At 43.3% G+C, this 15153-nt stretch overlaps 1 protein-coding gene across 11 annotated transcripts in view; it reads left to right on the top strand.

Moving 5' to 3' along the window:
* TNS1 (tensin 1) overlaps positions 1-15153 on the top strand; it is a 1530885-nt gene that overhangs the window by 1196309 nt on the left and 319423 nt on the right. For all 11 annotated transcript variants that reach the window (XM_069227070.1, XM_069227066.1, XM_069227068.1 and 8 more), the window contains one exon: positions 12928-12977. In XM_069227070.1, the coding sequence (XP_069083171.1) occupies positions 12928-12977 (50 nt within the window). The remainder of the gene's footprint in view (positions 1-12927; positions 12978-15153) is intronic.

The raw sequence follows: 15153 nt of genomic DNA, 5'->3' as shown, positions 1-15153 counted from the left end.
CCTGGTGGAGAGGGTGGGTCTTCTGAGGATTGTGTGGAGTCTTATTCTTTAAAAAATGCACCAGGACAGAGGCCACAGTGTTGCTGTCGCTGATTTGTGGCCCAATAATTTAGGTCAATGTTAACCAACCACAGTGAAAAACATGAGGCTCATTATTGTGGTGTGAGAATCTCTAGTCACTCAGGTCGAAGCTGCTCCCGGGTTTCGGTTGTTCCCTAAAAGTTAGCACCTGAGATACTTTTATTCAGACAGCCATCAGCAATGAATCCTGAATTACACTCAACTCAACATCGGAGTAGGTGGTTCTTATAAAGCGCTTCCACAGTCCCAGGACCAGTCTCCCTGCAGCAGCATCACTCTTACTCCCATCTTCTCCTTGCTTTCCCCCCGTTTTTGTGTGCCCTCTCCTTGCCTTTCCCTCGTTCTCACTGCTTTCTCCTTGCTTTTCTCCCCTTTTTGAGTGTCTTCTCCTTGCTTATTCCTCTGTTTTTCTCTGCATTTTCCCTGCTTTTCCCTTGTTTTCTCTGCTTTCTCCTTGCCTTTCCCGTCATTATTTTGTGTGCCTTCTCCTTGCTTTTCCCCCATTTTTTGTGTGCCTTCTTTCGTTTCCCTTGCCGCTCCTGCATTCCGCCCATTATTTGCCCCCTCCTGCCTAACCCCACCCACCGCCCCGGCACCCCTCTCTCCTCCCAGGACCTACTTAATGCAGTCTGCAGTCCAACTTCCTTAAGCTGGTCCCAGGTCCAGCTCTCCCCATGCTCTGCATGGCTCTTGCTCCTGTCTTCTTGCCCTCTCAGCACCTCAGGACCATCACGGGTGATTTGCTGTGCTTTATAAATCCTTGATTGATTGATTGTTTACAAGCTTGTCTTTGTGCGATCAAGGAATAGATGAAGCTTAACTGAATGCAGCTTTATAGATCAACTATTGAGGTTGTTATCTGCTCTAACATTTAGTCCATCTTCTGCTTCTGAATGTCCCACTGTCACTGTTTATTCACAATAGTTAGTAATCTGCGCTCTGTTCTGTTTACAATACACACAGGACGCACAGTAATTGGCTGACTCTTTCTTTACAGTAGTCTGTTTGCTTTTGTCTGTTTCTAATAAATGCACTGTTCATTCACAGTAATCCGTGAAGTTTTGCCCACCTTTAAAGTGTTAAGTTCATCCAAGGTGATCTGTATGTTACTAGTATGTGCACTCTTGCTCCATCTCTAAAGGGTAAACTTATTTCACAGTAATCTGTACATTGATTATTAAAAGTAATCTGTGCATACTGGCCCATCTTTAGTGTGTAAACTTAATTTTCAGTAATCTCTACATTGATTATTTAAAGTAAACTGTGCAATATTGTAGGCATGGCTGGAACTAGCGGAATTTGACTCTGCGGAATTCCGCATAGTTAGATAAAAACTCAGCAAGATTCCAAGGAGTTCCACCAATGGGGGGAAAAAGCAAGTCGCACCTCTCGCTCTACGATTTAGCACTGGGAGTGCATTGTGCACTGAAAAATCAGCGTGAATGGCCCCATGATGCATGCAACTACTCGAATTGATTTTGCTGCTGCTCGAGTAGATTTTCTACTCAAGCGGCAGTATTCTGAGTGCAATGGCCATGACCACCCACGTTAAAAAAATTCTCACCAGATGTCCTTCTAGTGACTGAAAATTGCGATTGGGTATGCCAAATCTCCCTCGGCAATTTACTGTTTTGGAGCTGCATGCCAGAACAAATTACGCAATGCAGCAATTGGTAGAATTGTGCAGACTCCACATTGAATCAGCAAAATTCTTACAATTCCACCAGCAGAACAAAATATTCCCCCCTTCAAGATTACCTATCTTTAAAATGTAAACTTAATTCACAGCAATCTGTACCTTTATCATTTAAATTAATCTGTGCACTCTTGCCCATTTCTGAAGTGTAAGTGTAATTCACTGTCATCTGTTGAGCCGCAAAAATCTAATAACCATTGAATCACAGTAATCCGAGCACTGTTACCTATCTCAAATCTATAAACGTCTGATTTACAGTGACATGCGCAGTGGAATCACACAAATCTGCACACTCGATTCACGGTACTCTGACCATTCCCAATTCACCACGATATGCACACTGTGGAGTCACAGCCATCTGTGCACTGCTGCTCATCTCAAATCTACACACTTACGATTCCCAGTGACATGCGCACTGGAGTCAAACACATCTGCACACTCGATTCACAGTCATCTATCTACCTATTGCAGATTCATCGTGATATGCACACTGTTGATTCACAATAATCTGTGCACTGTTGCCTATTTCAGATATATGCACTTCTGCTTCACAGTCACACTTCTGACACTTCTGATTCACAATGACATGCACAATGAAATCACATACATGTGCACACTCAGTTCACGGCAGTACGCAGTGTTGAGTCACAATAACCTGTGCACTGTTACCTAGCTCAGATCTACACACTTCTGATTCACAGTGACATGCGCACTGGAATCACGTACATATGCACACTCGATTCACAGTCATCTAGCTACCCATTGCAGATTCAGCGTGATATGCACACTGTTGATTCACAATAATCTGTGCACTGTTACCTACTCAGATCTATACACTTGTGATATGCACACTGACTGGAATCACATATATCTGCATACTCGATTCACAATCACCTGTCTACCAATTGCAGATTCAGCGTGATATGCACACTGTTGATTCACAATAATCTGTGCACTGTTACCTATTTCAAATATATGCACTTCTGATTCACAGTGACACTTCTGACACTTCTTATTCACAGTGACATGCACAGTGAAATCACATACATGTGCACACTCAATGCACCTTAAACTACCCATTCCTATTCCCCGCAGTACGCACAGAGTTGATTCACAGTAGGCTGTGCACTGTTACCTATCTCTGATCTAACCTCTTCTGATTCACAGTGATATGCACACTGACTGGAGTCGCATACTTCTGCACACTCGATTCACAATCTACACTTTGCAGATTCACAGTGATACGCACACTCTTGAGTCACTGTAACCAGTGCTTAATTTGTAAATAAAAAGTACTAGTAGTAGGTGTACACATGCATCAATCACGTTGTTGGACGCCTTGAGCAACCTGGGACCATGGCTCCTAATATATGATCGTCCACTGCAGCAGTTCATTGTGATGCTGTGTACTGCATGTAAAGGACAGTCCAGGCTTGCCACATATCCATATAGGAATGGGTCCCCACGTCCAGCCGAGCCTACACCAAACCACAAAAGGTAACACGGGAAAATGTCACTTTACATTACAGCAATAACTTGTATCCATTCACATTGTTTCACCTAATATGCCACACATATTTATTTATACTGGTGCACATAAATAATGCCCACTGTAATGTAACACGTAGCCATACTCCATTCTTTTCTGCTATTTATCCAGGACCAATGGAATTGTGTCCAAAGTGGGATTTCCTCCTTTTCACACTCCATTACATTAGTCCCCACACATTAGGCCAATTGCGTCAGTCAAAATTCAGACCTCGATTCTGTTGCGTGACGCATTACTGAAGTTCTGCTTGTCGTAAGCCCAAATTCGGCCATGTGTCACTTTGGGGGCAGATGCTTTGCACCTTTCTTCCCACAGATGCGTCAGAATTTCTGACTCACCTTGCGGACCTGTGACATGGTGCGCCATCACATAGATATGGTGCATCCATGTTGCTGTATTCTGTCATAGCGCAGCACAACTTTTTTTGATGCATCGCTGCCTTGCCACAGCGATGCATCAGTTTACATAAATATGCCCCATAATTGAATCCCTTGTAGCAGCTGATGCTTAAGCACATGTGGACTCTGGTGAGCACAGCAAGAGGTGGGCGTGTCATCTTATTTCAGTCCTTGACTCTTTGTTTGGGCGTCACACCTCTGGGCTAATTGGGAGGGTGGTTTTAGAGAAGCACGCATTAACCCGTTGGGATCTGGGATGTGAAGGCAGATGGTAATATGCTGGTGGTGACTCGAAGAAATTGGATCCTGTCCCCCACTTAACCCAAAGTATACTCAAGAGAGGATGGCTTGTGACTTCAATCTACATGAGGCATTTAAAAGTGATTCAGTATGAAGATGGCGTAAGGTGGAGGAACTATTTTCAGAAACTACAGAAAGACATTCTAAGTCTTCACCTGCATTCAATGCACTAGATCAATTCTCCCATCTCATGATCATTCTGTGTACACAAGCAGTGACCGTCAACCTCAAACATGGGTTCTTGCCTGAAGACAGGTAAGATACTAGGCATAGAGCCACAACACTGCAGAGATCCAGGGTGTCTGGAAAGCAATCCCAGAGATGAAAGATGGTTACTATGCAGATGGTGCTTATTTTGCTAGGTTTTGACTAAAGTTACAAAGATAGTTTTCATCCTGCCTGAAGAACATGTCAAATTTTGCAGCATGATGTAATTTGCAAATGGATATCAACGTGAAAGTCATTAACTTTCTGACAATTTGTGCACATAAGTATGTACTTTGGTTTAAACAAGCATTGGCAAAGCCAATAGATTTCGCCTATGCGATCTCTGTTGGCTTAGTCGTTTTTTTTTTTTTAATTAGCCAGTTGCACAGCAGCACAGCTGCTGTGCAATATAGCTGAAAGTAAAAAAAAATAGTGCTGTGATGTGGTCAATGGTGACCGTGTCATAGTGTTTTTTTCTTCTTTACTTTCAGCAATGCTGTGCAAAATTGCTAAAAAACATTGACAAAACCAAACAGCTTTTATGTATATGAGCGAAATTTGGCTCGTTCAATGTTTTTTGTGGTGTGATGGGACAGAGTGGGCTGGGGGAGAAGGGACTCAAAACGAGGGGTAGCAGAAGGAAGGGGGGATGAGGAACAAACAAGAGGTGGGGAGGTCTGGGCAAAGCTAAGGGAGGTGGGAAGTGGGGTGAGGGAGGGAGAAGGAACAGCATGAGGAGGGTGGGAAGAGGCCAGGAGGGAGCAGGCAAATTGGGGTGTGGTGGGATCGGTTCACTGTGCTTTTTTTTTTACAAGAGATTTTTACTGTGTCAGATAAAACCTAAAATGTTATTGTCCTTTTGGGAGTGGTAATGCCTGCAGGACATGCTGAGGTGCCTGCTGTTAATGTGCTTAATACTGTTTGTTGAACCATATGCTCTCTTATTCATCACCCGGCACTTCTGCCTGTGCATTCCGCGTGAGAAAGCGTAAGCTAAGGTCCCTGCTTACATCGGCCAAGACCAGTTGATCTGGTGGCCTAGCTCACTGTGATCTGTGATCTAAATCACGTAGTGAGATATTTGTAAAAAAAAAAAGAACTGTTTTGCAAAAAAAGGGGAGAAGGACTAACTTCTTACTAAGTAGATTGCAGCCACAAGCATTGTATTCAGCATGTATTGTTCTGTAAAAAGCTCAGAGGATAGGAGAAGGCCCAGTGGGAGGGGAGATTGACGTAGTTTGACCGAACACCTCCAGAATGTATTTCACGCAGCCCTGTACACTGTGGAAGTAGACAAAAAAGTACCTTTGGAAGAATACTGACCATTAGCCAATGGCAGTGACAGAAAGGAGTACTTGGTCCTGAGGCAACCCGATGGCAGGATGGCAAAGCAGCAAGCAACTAATGTCAGGAAACGAGGTACTGGCCAATCAGAAGCAAGGAAATTTGAGCAACGTTGGAATAAGCCAATGGCAAGTTCAGGGAAGTAAAGGGCTGGCTCTAAGTCCCTTTTAAGTTATTTTTAGATTCACAATAGATTTTTCAATCAGCCCATAAGCACGCGTGCAGGCGAAATGTAGCAAGTAGCCCGCAAGTGCGCATGCAGGCAAAAACAAAAAATGTCTCTTGGGTCTGTCGGAGATATCTTTGTCATAACCACTGTTTCCCTTCCTTGTGATGCCAGTGTTCATAGAAGTCACCGCAATAACCACGGTTGGATAGAAGTAATCTACATACATATCTTAGAATGGTCTTATGATGCAAAGACAAGAGCTTCCTAATTCGGATTTATGACGGAACCATGCATGCCATTACCATGCATGTTTTTACAAATCAGCCATTACAACGCAAGTACCACTACCACATGTAACCATTACCACGCAGGATTTTACAATGATTATTCCTTTACCACATGCCTTTACAATGAATTTCGTTGTAAAAGCATACATAGTAAAGGCATATGTGTGTTAAAGGTTTTGCAACTGGTAAGTTTAAACCTTTTTATGCATATATAAAGTGTTTATATTTTCCAGTAAAATACTTACATGGTAAAGGCACATTCTTGGTAAAAAAAATGCACAGGTAGGTACAAACTAAATGTACAGTTAGGTACAAACCATGTCTATATATATATATATATATACACACATAAATACATAGTAAGCACACACACACATATATATGTGTATATATATATATATATATATATACATATATATAGATACTTATAAACTCACAGCCCCTAAACCCTTACCCACCCAAAGATTCCCTTGCCACCCAAAAACCCATACCCACCCTGGAGAAGTGTGGCTCAATGGTTAGAGCGGCAGACCCTGAAGCAGAGATCTGGCTCAAGACCAGGGTTCAAGTCCCGCTTCGGCAGGTCTTGGGCTCAATTCCCCTTGACCAGATAATTCTCGCCTCGGTGCCTAATCTAATTCATGGGTCCCACTCTGCAACTCTGGGCAATAGCTTGCTTAATCTCCACAACGGCCCCAACAGCGCTTGGATGCCTGGCTTCACCCTGGGGGTGCTCAGGAGTGGGCGCCTCACAGGGAAAAGCCAGGAGGGGTTCCATAGCGGTATGAGTACAGCGCCTTGAGACCCTAACGGGTGAGTAGTGCGCTATACAAGTGCTAATTTACATTTACATTTACACCCTAAAAAGTAATCTTGTCACGCAAAATCCCAAAGCCACCCTAAACCCTAAAAATCCCTTGCACCCAAAACCTATACCCATTCTAAACCCTAAAATTACCCTTGTCATACAAAATCCCATACTCATCCTAAATCCTGAAATTATGATTGCCACCCAAAAACCCAAACCCACCCTAAAATTATTCATGCCACCCAAAAACCCAGACCCACCCTAAAAAGTCCATTGCCACCTAAAAACATTAAATTATAAAAAATGAAAAAAAAACACACCTGCCTCGCTTCGTTGCCGCGTCACCGCTCCTTCTTCCTGACAGGTGGCACAGGCTGCTAGCCTGCCCTATGGCCATTCCTGATGCTGCTCAAAGCAGCGTCAGGATTGGCTGGAGCGCCCAGCCAGGGCGCTCCCAGGCAGACCGGGGGCCTGTGCCTGCTCTCTCCAGCCCGGCATCACAGTGCCGGGCTGGAGAGAGCACCGTGCGCATGTGTGTTTGGCCGGCCCGAGACTGCTGGCCAAACATACATGGGCACTGAGGGGAGTGCTCTGTGCACTCCCCTCATCCCCGTCATCCACAATGCCCCGCCCCTTTAACAACAAAACAATAATAAACATGGTTTATAATCGTTTTGTTGTTAAAGGTTTGCAGCGGCTGCTGCTGGTGGGGGCCAACGCTCCTCCTCCATAGCGGAGGAGCCGTCCTTGGTAACAGCTGTGTTGTAATAGCTGTTTCCCCCTTAATTCACACTCCCCTAGTTATTCTATGGCTTTGCTACATTCTGTAAGCATGAACATTATGTTACATGCAAATAAGTAGTTTGGAAAGGCCACACAAAAACAATATTCATTGCAAACTATGCAAAAAGTGAAAAATGTGAACATCATGAAACTTCACACTTTTAAATCTAAAATGACACAATATAGTAATATGGGATCGCCTACCTGGTATAAATGTCACATAAAATCAAAGGATGCCCTGAAGCTCTTTAGGAATCCTCTTTAAAATCCCTTCTGCAATGTGTATTCTGTAGTGGTTTTCTCAGCAAACAGGGAAACATTTGGAGTCTAAGCACTTTTCATTGGAATCTCCGTTGCGTTTGCGCTACTTTTGGTTTTATGATTGGCTCTCTTTAGACACTTCTACCATGAACTGTATCTTTATGGTTTCTGTAAATACGAATAAAATACTTAAAACACAATTTGTTTGAAAAAGTGGATGTATGAATTGTGAGGCATGACAGACCAGGACAGAACAGAGTAATAGTAACGTGAACCACATATGAGAAATCTGCAGAAATGGTTTTACAAAACAAGTCTTTTTTCAGTATTCTCTGTTTCACACTGTAAAAGCTCTTTCAGAGGTTATCTGACTAGTGTTTCAGTTTGTCTTATGTTGGCACCATTTTCATCATTCCGAGGCCCTTGTCAGTGCCAGCAGAATAACCAAAATAAATGTTCAGACTCTATGCCTGTCAGCTAAAATCACCATCCCACTGGCTTATATAAAAAGTATCCCTTGGAACACTTCGGCTGAATTGGCTTTATATTATATTCAAAACTGCGCAACCCTAACCCCTCCTACCCTGTTCCCATCACAAATCTTTGCTCATGTCCTCACATGACATCACTGGTGACATCACAAAGGAATGTGTTTTTCAAACATGTTTTCTGACTGTGAAAGTACTTCTTTGCTACAATACTCATAAAGATATTCAAGCCCTCAAGTAGTTCTGCGCAGTGCTGAATTTGTGCTTGTTGTTTCCGGTGCTGAGCACCGGCACTTATTTCTGAGGGCCGGCACTTATTTTCGTGCCTCAAGCTTTTAGGGCGAGCAAAAGACACATATGGGAAAGACGGAGGAAGAGAAAAAAGAAAAACCGTCACAAAGGGAGAAATCAGAAAACTGCAAAAGTGAGCTGAAGGGGAACGGAGTGGGTGTAAATGAATTGAAGAGGCCCCAGATGGCTTCAGGATTACGCTGCCTCAGTATTCCGTGTTCGCACTTTTAATTACAGCTTCCGCGTGTTTAAGAGGAGGGCTTTGGGCACTGGCATGTTTTTATTTACAAATTAAGCACTGGTTCTACACTGTGATGAAGAATGTGTCCTTGAATATCTGGGGCGACTTTACGTTATCTTTATAACTCAGAGAAGGGAGGTATTCTATTCCATATAATACTTGGTCGCACACTTCCTCTCTCCCTGGGTTAGTCTGAAATACGAATCTTCTGTACGTTCTTAGGAAAGTGGTGCTGTCATTGTAGATAGCAGAATAGATGTGAGATCTGTGCTCTGAAAGTGAACCAATCTATATGCATCATTAGGTTTGTTGCAAAAACAAATCTTAAGCAATTTAATGTAAGTCACTTAAACACCAGTCGATCAATAAATAATTCAAGTGTTTTCTTATTTGCTAATGAACTTCCATGGAAAGAACATTTCAGTATAACGAGAATGGGAAGGCCGAGTTATCTTTTCAACTGACCAAGCCGCATTGTGCTGCCCTGGCCACACTAAGCTTTGGCGAAAGGCATTGTGACATCACAATCCAATTGTAATACATTATTACAGTGTAGGAGCGGTTTTATTTTCCTATTATAGGTGTGCAGTGATGTCAAAACTGGTGAATAATTAAAAAAAATACACAACTTGTATGGAAATGTATGCTTCTATACACTATATATTACTTATATTCTGGGCCATCAGCCTTATCACTGCATTTCGTGGGCGTAACTCACAAAACTAAGGGCACAGGTTTACGATGGGAGAACTGCCCCGGACATCTGCGGCCAGAGGGGAGGAGCTACAGGGAGCAGAGATGTCCATAGACCTATCCTTACTGTCTGTCAGGGTATGCAATGCTCGTGATGGAAAAGGTAGCAGAGAAATGAGGTGTAATCACTCATTTGTATCAAGGACGTAAGGAGGCGTCTACAAGGTCGTGAGGGGTGCGTCACGCGTTATGCTGGTTTGGATGAGCATAACTGAGAACATGTAAAAGTTTTTATGTTTTGCCACCTTAAGTTTTCAAGTAAAGGCAGCTAGACAGTGTATCAGTCAGCATGGATCTGGCATGCTGACTGATATTCTGTATTCGTTTTGCACCCTGCTTATTCCTTTTTAACTGTGGAACACCCCGGATCTTGGATCTGCCGTGCAGATTGCTATTCTGTATGTATTTTGCTCCCTGCTTATTCCTTCTTAACTGTGTACCACCTGTCTTGGATCTGCCGTGCTGACTGATATTCTGTATTTGTTTTGCTCCCTGCTTATTCCTTCTCAACTTTCGACCACCCTGGAGCTTGGATCTGTTGTGCTGACTGATATACTATATTTGTTTTGCTCCCTGCTTATTCCTTCTTAACTGTGGACCTCCCCGGATCTTGGATCTGCTGTGCTGACTGATATACTGTATTTGTTTCGTTCTGTGCTGTTCCTTCATGTTATTTGCTCTTTTCCTTTCCATGTATGTATGACAAGACTGCTTTATGTACTGCGCAGTGATACCCTGCGGGGCATGTTTGCGCTATATAAAATGCCTCAAATAAATAAATAATAAATAGACAGACAGACATCTGTCATCATAACTAGGAGATTATTTTCCTACATCCACCTTTCTGACTGAAGCTGAGGTTAAAAGTCGCTCTTGCGGTGCAGGTAACGTACTTTCTATGCTGTGGCTCTGCTTTTAATGCGTAAAGTTCTGGGGCCAGACGTTTCAAACGGTTTTACGCATTCTGTGTCTATGGGAAAATGTGTTCGTACATATGGCCCCTGGTGAGGTTTTCATTGCCAGCGATAACATAGGTTTTTGATTTTTCAAGCATTAAATTGGAAGCATCTTAATCTAGAAAGCTAATCCGAGTATTGTTTTAAACACCATAAACTAGATTTACTTTTCATTTGTGTTGACGTTCACATAATTTGTTCACCGAGTCTCAAGGCGCTCCGTATAGTGCTTGGATGCTCTGAGTTTGCATGCGCAGGATGTTGCGCTTTCTGTGGCTGGTGAGAGCCTGTTTTCATGGTATTCTTAGAGGACGTAGATCTGCGCCCTCTGGGTGCGTCTGACGTCAAAGGCTGCCAGACGCTGTTATGTTTTTTAATAATAAAAAAAGGCTGCACAATTAGACCTCTTTGTCGAGTGGGCGTCGGCATACCCTTCGGGGGTATACTGCAGGCGCGCTCATGGAGCCTGATGTTTTGCACTCAAGATAAATCACGTCGATTGGACACACCACTGATCCACAAATCACATGTAGAACCCTCACAAACTCAGAGCCCACCCAGGGGCGTGGCTTGGGAAGTAAAATTGAGAGCGGGGGTGGAGCTTCAGATTTCTCGACAATCAAGCTGGCATATAATGTTAAATACATTGCACAACAAGTCGGGTGCAAAGGAGAGGCTTAAGGGACAGCGCAAAGAGAGAGGGAGATCTCGGTGGGCGGGTTACTCCATCACAACAGTGACTGACATCCTGTCTGCCGACATATAAATCCCATAGGACAGAATGAGATTTGGATTTCGGCGGACGGGGCATCCGTTACAGGTGTGATGGAGTAACACCTCTGCCCAGTTCTAAATCAGGCCCAATATTCTTTAAAATAATCAACATTTTTAGAGCTTTCAAGACAGAGGTGCCAGACAGTCTGTGTGTTTTTGTCAGTGTGTCTGTGCCAAAATCCCAGGTGAAATCCAACAAACACCTCACTAGACTCGACTGAAAGCACCTGCAGCCAACTGTTATCAGAAATTACATTTATTAGGGAGGTGTAACACCCCAAACACTCCCCTCCCCCCCAGATCCTACATCCCTGCCCACCTTAAGATCCAGGTCCATATGCGCCTTAGAACACGATCACAACATGCGTTCCCAGACAGCCTAGAGCAAAGCAGCAACACCCTTTCTCACACAACCCGGAACCTTAAGTAATAAACTTTCCCAGACAGCCTAGAGCAAAGCAGCAACACCCTTTCCCACACAGCCCAGAACCATACGAAATACACTCTCCCAGGCAGCCTAGAACCACAAGTACTATATTTTTTAAACAGCCTAGAACCATAAGTAATATATAACCAGGTAGCCTAGAACCACAAAATAATATATTTTTCGCATTTTCGCAGTCTAGAACCACATCGTAGAATACTTTCCCACAGCCTAGAACCGTGGAATAAAACACTTGCCTTTGCCACCAATAAATGTGCAGTACCCTTGCAGGGTCGACTCATCTTTCCACCCTCCCATTAAACAGGGTAAGAGTGATATCTGTTGCAGGAACAGCACTACTGTGATGTGATATCATGCAGGTAACAAAATAAGTGTTTAGAGTAGACTTGTGCTCACACATTGCCGTCCAGTCAGATCCACATCATTTTTGGAACCCAGGGACCCCCACTGAATCATTTTTGGTATCTGGGGACCACCCACTGAGTCATTACTGGATTCTGAGGGCCCCCGGCCAAAACATTGTTGATGATTTGAACCACAAAACAACACACAAAAAATACAGAAACAAGCATTCACTAAACACATAAACAAATTATAATACATTTTGTTTAATTTGCAAACAAATATAAATAAAAAATAAAAATATTAATATTAATTTTAATACGATGGTTAGAGCTTTTCTAAACTCAATTGAAGCCACACATTGTTCATACTGTATTCTGTTTGATGCACCTACACGGCGCCCACAAATCAATCTGAGGATACTAATTTAATTTTTAGCCACCAATTTCAAATTCCTTGACATTTACAGTACATTTGGAAAATTTCAGTTGTACATTTAGCCACTTTATTCATATTTATTTATATACAATTTATTTATTTAATCTATTAATAATATTTAATTTTCTAAGTATTCAAGGACCCCCTGAAAAGGCTTCCTGGACTCCCAGGGGTCCCCGGACCACAGATTGGGAACCATTGGTCTAGCATGTATCATTGTTCTCACCTGACTAGCTGCCAGGAAATGTCAATTGCATAACACAACAAAACGTCTCATCTCAACCAAGATAACTTAAGAGATGTGCTTTTCTTCCAGGGGTCCACAAAGTCTCCCAGGAGTGTGCAGTCCCATCGCCGACCATCCAGGTAGGTGAGAGCAGCTGATACCCTGATGTACCACTGTGCACCCATGCAAGGTGGGGGGGGATTCTGTGTGTGTTGGGGGAGTTTGTTGGATGTAGGATGCATGTCCTATTCTTATTAGACGGGTTCATGCCATGCCAGTATGGCTGTGCCTGTCTCAGGACCCTTGTGCCACCCTTGTGAGGATCCGCGCACCAGTGTACTACATCCAACCTTAACCATACTCTCTGTGTACTTTTCTATCAGTGCAGGGTTTCAACCTAAACATATACCGTGATAAATTCTAACAGTACAGTTATTCAAAATCTACACACACCTGCTTTCTTCTAACAGTACAGCAAATGCAACCTAAACATCCCCTGTGCCAGTTTCTATCAGAAGAAAAACTCAAGCTAAATTATTATTTGTGCAAATCTCTCAGTAGTGCAGAAGACTGACCTAAAGTACACTCTGTGCTTCTTTCTAATAGTGCATACATTCATGCAAAACCATCTTGTGACTGGACCCAGGCCCTGGGGCACAGACATTCCTCCTGGTATAATCTGTAGGGGGCTTTTTAGGATGGCAGTACTTTTGTGTATTAAGTTATTGATTGATCTGAAACAGTGGCTAAGGCGAAGAATCCTGACGGGGGCTGTGAAGTATTCCTTAAACACTAGTACCTTCTTAGGGTAAGGAGGGCTATGATAGGGTCGTGTGTGCCTCAGGCTCCACTGACAGCTGACTGGGTCTGTCCCATCCTTACCAGCCCTCTAAAGCCAACAGTCCTGTTCTGGAGAGGTAAAGACTGCCACGCCAACAGAGCTGGTCATGTGTGTGGTAGAGCTTTTGTGATGTTTCAACATTAACCTGCGACCTTATTGACTCCATAATAGTAATACAACTTTACCGCCAAGGTATTTAGCTATAGAGCGGTATAGATTTATTGCACTTAACTCTGCATCTACTTACCTTGACAGGGTGTATGATCGAGGTAAGTGTACCCTTCTATGTACCTTGACAACATATAGGCAGTCAATGTGTGTAGGTCGATACATCTCACCTCTACATTCTGGCATGCAGCCAAGCAGAAGTCATGTCCTTGTCTTCATCCCAAGTGTCAGTGCAGAAGTATGATTCTGTGTCAGTTGGGCAATGAGCAACATATTTCCAAGCATGTACTTTTTGATCAACAACCAATGTATTCTGGGACTTGTCAATTACCAGCTATGCAAAAGTTTAACAACATCAACCCAAAGATTACAGCCCAGGAGCAGCTTGCGGTACTAAAAAGAGGTGGGGCTGCGCATGCAGGGGAATTAATAAAAAAAAAACTTACACATACCGCCGACGTCACGACCATGCTGCTCCTTTCCTCTGCAGACAGGCTGCAGGCACAGTGCCGGGTTGGAGAGAGCCTACTGCGCATGTATGTTCGGCCGGCCCAAGACGGAGGAGCCGCACCTGTTGCAGAACTTTATAAATTTGAGGTCAAAGACTGACACCGTGACTTCCGGTGACCTTGAGAGTATGAACTCCCATCCCCAGTGTTCCTTAAAACAGGAGGCACAGACAACTCCTACCTAAGTGGTGGGAGGATCCGGGTGGAGGACATTGCAGAGTAGCTGGCAGACTGTAAGTCTGAAGGTACAGATTAGCCTCGAACACAGGGAAATGATGCTCTGATGAAACCACAATGCAATTATATTCCCATCCGATGGTAGTGATTGATACTGCAAGCCCCTATTATTTACTAATCACAAATGAGATAGAATTACCTGTAAAATGTACCTAATATGATTATTGTGAACCTCACAGATAAATCATAGTTTTATTATAAAATTGTTCGTGGGTTCTGGAATCGTTAGTTTTGTGTAGTGCATGTGTGTGCTACGCTTCATAGAAAGGAACACCACTCAGAAGCCAGGTACATCAGAATGAGGGGCAGAGAGAGGGAGGCAGAGAATGTGAAGAGAGGGAGGGGAGAGTTATGAATACATGGAAAGAAAAAAAGAGTTAGAAAGGAGAATAATAAAAGGGAAAGAGAAATGAGAGGGGGGTCAAAGAGAACGAGTGAGAGGGACAAGAGAGGTAATACAGAGGGAGTGGGAGAAAATAGAGGACAAGAGAAAAATGCACGCATGAGATGAGGCGGGAGAGAAAAACAGGAAGAGAGAAAAGTCAGAAGAGAGAAGGGAGA

This window comes from Pleurodeles waltl, chromosome 3_2 (genome assembly GCF_031143425.1).
Source record: "Pleurodeles waltl isolate 20211129_DDA chromosome 3_2, aPleWal1.hap1.20221129, whole genome shotgun sequence".
NCBI classification, from domain to species: domain Eukaryota; kingdom Metazoa; phylum Chordata; class Amphibia; order Caudata; family Salamandridae; genus Pleurodeles; species Pleurodeles waltl.
Note: the sequence above shows the minus strand (reverse complement) of the source record. Positions and strands in the feature narration are given on the sequence as shown.